Source organism: Medicago truncatula, chromosome 7 (genome assembly GCF_003473485.1).
Source record: "Medicago truncatula cultivar Jemalong A17 chromosome 7, MtrunA17r5.0-ANR, whole genome shotgun sequence".
In the NCBI taxonomy this organism is placed as follows: Eukaryota; Viridiplantae; Streptophyta; class Magnoliopsida; order Fabales; family Fabaceae; genus Medicago; species Medicago truncatula.
The window spans coordinates 28,117,591-28,125,616 of record NC_053048.1 but is presented as its reverse complement, the minus strand read 5'-3'; the positions used below and the strand labels follow the sequence as shown (position 1 = coordinate 28,125,616).

The window sequence follows — 8,026 nt, the reverse complement described above, 5'->3', positions numbered from 1 at the left end:
AACACAAATTCGTTATGCACATGAAGATTTGATAGCATCAATATTAGTCCAGTTCAATATTTGTTAGATATCATATGAGCGACAACCATAAACGTTCTCTTCAAAGCCTAACTATTTTAGCTAACATCTTTCTTATAAAGTATTAGCACAAAAAATTGGAATTAAGAATGGAGAGGGATTCATTTACATTTAATCTGTTATCACATCTCGTCTAATTTGATGACATAAGATTGACTTCAACAGGCTTTGTGAATGTTTCCTGGGAGTGTATTCAAATAATGTCTGATGATCTTATATATTATCCACTTCTAAGAGTTGATGGTCACTTCTTTCTTGACAGAAGCTAAAGACGAGAATTGCCATGAGTTGAAGTCAGTCATTTCCAACACAGTATCCTAGAGTAGAAAATGATGAGGGGATTTTTAATTCATTATCCTTTTTCATGTTCAAAATGGTTGTGGCAGTTCTGAATTCAAGGGAGCATAATTCGTTCATGGATGCAAGAGGATCATCTATTACTAGGAATGTTGGATTTTTTATTTATTAAAAATATAATTTAAAATCAGGGTGATATTTTAGCTTTGCATTTTCTGCAAATTTGGCTTGTTATGTTTAGCTATGTATATACATTATTATTTAGTAATAAATTTCTTAAATTAATATAGTAAAAAAAAAAACAGCAAAAAAAAAAAAATTGGATGAAAACTTCCAAATTGCTAGGTTTTATTTGCAAATTAGTTAGATTATAGCTATAGATTTGTTGTGGATTTGCTACGATAAATTTTAGTCATGTCGCTATGGTTTGTTTCAAATTAGTTAGATTATAGCTATGGTTTTGTTGCGAAATTGCTATGATATGTCCTAGTTATGTTGCTATGGAAAATACTTTTTCAATACTTATTTGCTATATATCAACTGATTATTTGCTAGGAACTTGTTTCTTTTTACTACGGATGTAATAAGAAATACTTCCCTAGCAATGTTGTCTCTCAATCTATGCTACGGCCGAATCAATAGGTATTCTGCAGCATATCTCTAGCTAAACTTGTTCGCGAGAAATCAGCTGGAAATGAACTGCGAAAATGGGCGTGCAAATCACATATTTTCTTGTAGTGAAATCATTTCTTGCATTCATGAATTATTTGTACAATTTTCCATGAGAGGTATATATTAGAATTATATAATCATTTTTCTTCTGTAAGCGATGAAAAGACAGAGAAAAAACTAAGTGAAGAAGGTTGTGCTGAAGTTGATGAAGAAATGATTCATCAAGTTTGTCATTTTCATAACTAGTGAATAGATTTAAGTTGAATTTTGTTGTCAGGTTGTTTCGTAACCAATACTTTAATTTGTTTGTTCCCATGTCTAGTAATACTTTTAATATACTTGTTTTATTAGCTCATTCGATCTATTCACTTATTGAAATGTCAATGAACACAAAATTAAATAACTCATCTAAACAAAATCTCAACAATATAGAAACATGTAGATCGTTTATGAGAATAATAATTTGAATAAATTAAGTTGAAATATGAAAATTCATGTTTCAATTCTTATACATAGCACAAAAAAAAAAAAAAAAAAAAGACGCTCCTCATTTTTTAAATACTCATTGTTAAGACTCAAGAAGGTATACAATCCATAGAGAAGTGCCATAACGAAAACAACATTGTCATAACTAACCATCTTTTTTGAATGCCGGGTAAACTGTAAACACTGTCTGAATGAAAGTAAGAGCAATGGCGATAAATGCAGCAATCCTGAAGTAAGTGTAATAACCCCGCACTATCCCAGTTCTGTATTTATAGTAATGATCAATCATTTTGGCTTTAACTTCAAAATATGTTTCTGGGTTAGGTACCAAGTCAGTACCTATGATATTGAAAAGTTCGGCAACTTCCTCATCACTCCCAAGGGAATTGAGCAAAATTCCTTTTGATCTCAGTACCTTCACATCTTCAGGATGGTCGATGAGCGAGTCCATAAAAGCTACAAAAGAACAAATTCCGTAGTCGTTGTCAAAATTTGGACACATCTCATATGCTATCAGGTTGAGGAAAGTAGTGGCTGATGTGTCGTCCACAACGATCTCAGGAAGAGTTAGTTCTGCAGTGAACCATCCTTCGGTGAAATCTATGTCTTTTGGCCTTCGTGTCTTGCTTGACTTAAGTCTTATTCCTAGTGCTTTTAGATCTTTTATGTTCATGTATATCGTCTTCATTCTCCAATTCTCCTTGTTAGCTTTATAGTTTTCAATCTATGTTTTAAACAGAAATGGATTGGATCATAACAATAAAATTTTAAAATTTCATTCGTCTTACAGTAATAAAATACCACATTTTGTAAAGAAAAAAATATTTTAAAACAATTGTTATTTTATCTTTTCTACGTAGTATTATTATGTTATTTTAGTTTAACCCTCTAATCACTATTATATATGCACACCCCTCTCTAATCCCTATCCTCCACTTTGTAATTAAAATATGGAAGATAGTAACATGTGCATTAAGGCCACAGGTTAGTATACCAAAAGTAGAAAGTATGCCAGTTTTTTTTTTCTTTCAAAAAGTTGAAAATTAATTATAGGTAAACTTAAACTAATAAAAGAAAAGTTGAAATAGTGATGAAATTTAGAAACGGAAAAAGAAAAATATTTTAAAACTAGTGTTATTTTATCTTTTCTAAGTAGTATTAATTATTTTATTTTAGTTTAAGTTTAATCCTCTCTAATTACTATCCTCCACTTGGTAATTATAATAATCGTAGCAAATTTAGAAACGGAAAAAGGCAAAATCTGTTTCAAATTTTGTCGTTAGTTTTAATAAGACAAAAAATAGAAACAAACTTTACTTTTGTCTCTAAGATTTCTATTATACCTTGGGTGTAGATTTAATGAGGATGATATTACGCTGAAGATCAAGAAGATGAGCGGGTATTGTTGTTGTATCTTGATTGAGTTGCCACCTCCGGCTTCTCTTATTATCTAGTGTGGCCCAATGATGACAGTCGAGGAAATTCGTCATAATTTTTATCAATTCACTCTCATTGCTATCTTTCCACAATAGCTTGAGTACTTGATAAGGAAGTTGATTCTCCAACAAAAGCACATCCATCATCACAAGAACCAGTTGATCAACCTTAACATTCATGTGCCCTGGTTCATAAAGCATGGTTTTCTCCAAGATATGTAGCAAAGAACATCCATCCACGAACAACATCCATGATAACTTTTCTTCAAGGCTATGATAGCCTTCAAGAGACTCGCCGGTTAAAGTTAAAACATCGTCGCTAAAATGGCCCTTCAATTCATCAATGTTATCAGCAATTTTTTTGTATAGATCCTTTTGAATGCTTCCAGTGTTTTTGATGTATTTTGCTGCCCACATAAGCTTGTACTTCTCTCCTAACTTTAGATCTGTATTGCCATGATGGATAGGACCTATTGACACAAACTTGGGGCTGTAATGCTCCTTAAATTTTGTTCTATTTTTGACATACCGTGGCACCCTTTGTATCTTTGGTCGTGAATTTTGGGGTGTTTGATTTGTATCTATGTATATTTGTAGCTCCACAATATTTTCTTCAAGGGTAGTTTGGGATGACATCATTCATTCAATGTAATAATGGTTGAGGAATATTGATCTTTCAAACTTAACGAAATTATAAATCAAAATGTCTAGTTATATATTGATGGGCTCAGGGTAGTGCTTTAGTTTTTCATGCTCTCAAACCTTTACCTAATAAACAAGATAAGTAAATATGCTTGCTTAAAAAAAAAATCTCACACTTCACTTTAATAGATTTTTTATACCTGTCCTCTTTGCTACTAAAGCAACTTGTCCTCAGAACAAACTATATAATGTCTATCACTTTACTCAATGGACAAGAAAAGTAAAATTCATGGAAATTGGATCTTTGCTGTTACTATTCTAGAATTTAACTCTGTGTGCCATGCGGCTTCTCCTTCTTTTATTTTTTTTTTTTTGGGTACTTCTTGCTTGGCTTTTAACTCCTTGGGATTAGAAACCTTACTAGAACGTTTACCTGACTACCGCACGGGTCATATACATCGTAAATGTAGTAGACAAAAATAAAATTATATAGCACATACCCAACTTATAATTTTAATGTTATAAGAATAAATACAATTATATTTGAAGTTTCTCATGTTTACACATTTCAGAAAATTTCTTTATACATCATATTCGAAGTACAATCAATGCAAACACCTTTCCCCAACGCTGCTTCTTGTTATCATAACGAGTATCAAACCCAATTTTCTTGATGTACTCGTTATCAAACCCGATTTTCTTGATGTACTCGTTATTAAACCCGATTTTCTTGAAGTACAATCAATGCAAACATCTTTCCCCAACGCTGCTTCTTGTTATCAGAAAATTTCTTTAACACATCATATTTGAAGTACAACTATAGGAAATTGTCTATGTTAAAATTTAAAAAGAATTCTAGTATCTGAAGGTGTCAATGATAGTCTAGTTATGTATACCTTATCCCCAACGCTGCTTCTTGGTATAACCTTTCCTTCAAGAACATATCTCCCCTTTTTCTTAGCTATCAACCTAGGGTTTAGGGTTTAAGGTTTAAGGTTTAGAGAGAGTGAGAGAGAGAGAGAGAGAGAGAGAGAGAGAGAGAGTTGACCCAAGCGATTATCCTGGTTCCTCTAACAAACTGAGCTGTTGTGAATTCGATGAAAACCCACACCAATAACAAGCTTGATGTGTGAAGCAAGGAATAATCATGCAACAAAAACAAAGTGTATGGAACAATTATAAACACAAGCCAAAAGTAGAAAACAACGAGAGAAAAGAAGAGAGAACAAAAAAGTATTTGTTGACCCAGCAGTTCGGTCCAAATTCACCTAGTCTGGGGGAGAGAGCAGCTCTCTGTTTCACTATATGATGAGTAACCTTACAAAAGAGATATCATTGGGTTACAAGAATAAATCTCCCGTCTAATTCTACCCAAAGTCCCAATCTCTTCCGGTAACCAAGAGACTCAATCCTAATAGTGTTTCCCAAGATGAATCAACCCTCAAACCCTAGTGTTTGTTACCAAGAGACAAACTCTATACAAACCCTAGTTTTGTTGTTGCCTTTCTAAACCCTTGTTTCAGCCCCCTCTATCTCAAGGTTTACACTAATACAATGTCTATATTTATAGTAAAAGAATCCTCAATTAAACTGGAACAAATCTAGGCCCGAAAATACGTTTCTATTTTATTTTCTGCTGTCAAAATCGGCCACTGAATGCTCAAAATCGGCCACCAATTTTTTCCGAACCTGAAGCTCAAATAAAACAGGTCAAAATCGGCCACCATGCCCTACAAATCGGCCACCGATGTTCAGCTTCCAGAATTCCAATTTCTTAATTTTTGAGGCACTTTCACAATAATCTCCACCTTGACTTTAAATTAGTGATGATGCCACACCATCAACCACCATGTTGCTCCTTCCCTTGCTTCCCACCACACCAAGTAGCTCCACAAGTTTACACCCTAACCCCTTCAGCCATCGGAGTGTCTTCCGCCTTCTCGAAGGTCCTTGCAGTCCAACTACGCTAGGAATTTTAGGTAGTTCCACAAGCATTCACCTTAACCTCTTCTGCCATCGGAACGTCTCCCGCCTTCTCGAAGAGTCCTTGCAGTCCAACTACACTAGGAATTTTATGTAGTTCGACAAGCATTCACCATAACATCTTCAACACAGAACATCTTCCGCTTCCTTGAAGGTCACCTTGCATCCAATCACCCTTGGCCTTTTTTTAGGGTAATCCCGCAAGTCGTGCTATACATTCTTCAACCTTCGGAATATCTTCCGTCTTCATGAAGAAATCCCTTGCTCACCATAGAGCATAGCACCCAAGGTCCTCCATAGCCGTACCATTACTGGTGTGTTCAACTCCACCTCACGCTGAGTGTACTCTACCTCAACTAGAAAATGTGTATATCCCATTATGTCTTCAACCTTGAAACTCCATCTTAACAAGTAGATCATGAGTATTGGTTCCTCCGCCTCTCCGAACTGATCATGAGTATTCTTACCACCGCGTCTCCTGGATGATGTTGAGTGTTTAGCGTCTCTCCAGATGACCACCGCTCCACTAGGCATCATTCTCAAGGTGAGACACATCACCTTCTTCATCCTCCAAACAACACTACGCCATCAGAGTACCCGCATCCTCAAGACGCACCTCAATGTTCTCCAAATCACCAATGATTTTGTTGAACTCCACAAGTAGCTCCATGATGGCCTTTGACTCTACCATCTTGAATGAGTAAAGTTGTTGCTTTAGGAACTGCCGATGAGCCAAAGACTTTGTAAAATACAAAGATTCGAACTTTGACCACATCGATGTCGCGGTTGGTTCTTTCGTTACTTCTCTCAAAACTTTATTCCCGAGGCACAAGACAATGGCACTCTTGGCCTTGTCCACCATCTCGGTCTTTTCCGCTCGTGACATGGTGACCGGGTAACGCACCTTCACCCTTCAAAGCTTTCTCACACTTTTGTTGTATTAAAACCGCTTCCATCTTTACCTTTCATAACCCAAAATCGTTATCTCCGGTAAACTTCTCAATATCCCACTTCGAACCCATGGTACTTGATTATTCTTTGACCCTTGCCCCATGGTGGGCGCCAATTGTTGTGAATTCGATGAAAAATCACACCGATAACAAACTTGATTTGTGGAGCAAGGAATAATCAAGCAACCAAAACAAAGTGTAAGGAACAATTATAAACACAAGCCAAAAGTAGAAAACAGCGGGAGAAAAGAAGAGAGAACACAAGAATTTGTTGTCCCAGTTCGGTCCAAATTAACCTAGTCTAGGGGAGAGAGCAGCCCACTGTTTCACTATATGATAAGTAACCTTACAAAAGATATATCAATGGGTTACAAGAATACGTCTCCCGCCTAATGCTACCCAAAGTCCCAATATCTTCTCGTAACCAAGAGACTCAATCCTAATAGTGTTTCCCAAGGTGAATCAACCCTCAAACCCTAGTGTTTGTTGCCAAGAGACAAACTCTATACAAACCCTAGTTTTGATGTTGCCTTTCTAAACCCTTGTTTCAGCCCCCTCTATCTCAAGGTTTACATTGATACAATATCTATATTTATAGTAAAAGAATCCTCAATAAAACTGAAACAAATCTAAGCCCGAAAATATTTTTTTGTTTTATTTTCTGCTGTCAAATTCAGTCACTGAATGCTCCAAATTGGCCACCGATTTTTGCCGAACCTGAAGCTCAAATAAAACAGGTTAAAATCAGCCACTGTGCCCTGAAAATCGGCCACCGATTTTCAGCTTCCAGGATTCCAATTTCTTCAATTTTGAGGCACTTTCACAACATGAGCTATGTACAGTCTGTAACGCCCTATTTCTATTAAAGCGATAAAACACGCGAATAATATAAATATTCAAGAAATAGACGCCACGCCATCAACAAAATCCAAATATCAGGCATATATAAGAATTCTCAACAGTTGCAGCGGATATAAACCATACACCTCAAAGTATACATGCCATGAGATCAAATACATCATCATAGAAATTCTCCTCAACATAAATAAATCCAGAATAAACAATATAGAATAATCATCAGACAGGCATCCTAGATCAGAGTCTATCCTAAGACTCTACGGAGACGATAACGGAGATAGCTCCCGCTATCCAAGCAATCACCAAGCAACTCACCAAAAGCAACTAATCATGCACGCAGTCTACCCATTCATACAAACAGGTAGGCGGTCCATTACAGATCCAATGGGGGTAAGCTTCACATCAATCATAATCAACATAAATAAACATAGGCATTCAAGGATTCATGCATAGCACATATACATAACCATCCTCCTAGAATACTAGCATCACATGATTATTATCCCCCACCACATACATTTCAAGCTATCAAATTACTAACACAGCATAGGAACATATTCACTCACTAATCAAATCATCGACCTAAGCTCATCATTTATCAACAGTTAATCAATGAAAGGATTA

At 35.7% G+C, this 8,026-nt stretch overlaps 1 protein-coding gene across 2 annotated transcripts; it reads right to left on the bottom strand.

Annotated features, from left to right (window-relative positions):
* Positions 1–1,578: 1,578 nt before the first annotated feature.
* Positions 1,579–3,719, bottom strand: LOC11415494 (UPF0481 protein At3g47200). 2 transcript variants are annotated; one of them, XM_039827460.1, is made up of 2 exons: positions 2,877–3,719; positions 1,579–2,215 (listed from the first exon to the last, which is right to left on the bottom strand). In XM_039827460.1, the coding sequence occupies exons 1-2, from the start codon at positions 3,606–3,608 to the stop codon at positions 1,679–1,681; spliced, it is 1,269 nt and encodes a 422-aa protein (XP_039683394.1). In that variant the 5' UTR covers positions 3,609–3,719; the 3' UTR covers positions 1,579–1,678. The 2 variants fall into 2 exon arrangements, with proteins under 2 accessions (XP_039683394.1, XP_003623010.2); XM_003622962.3 differs by having other exon boundaries at positions 1,579–2,257; positions 2,877–3,715.
* Between the last annotated feature and the right edge of the window lie 4,307 nt (positions 3,720–8,026).

Bases quoted from the DNA above. Each gene is read 5' to 3' on its own strand.
- LOC11415494 (XM_003622962.3), bottom strand. From the start codon at position 3,608: ATGATGTCATCCCAAACTACCCTTGAAGAAAATATTGTGGAGCTACAA. The intron at 2,258-2,876 runs GTATAATAGAAA...TTTAAAACATAG, and splicing joins TCATTAAATCTACACCCAAG to ATTGAAAACTATAAAGCTAA.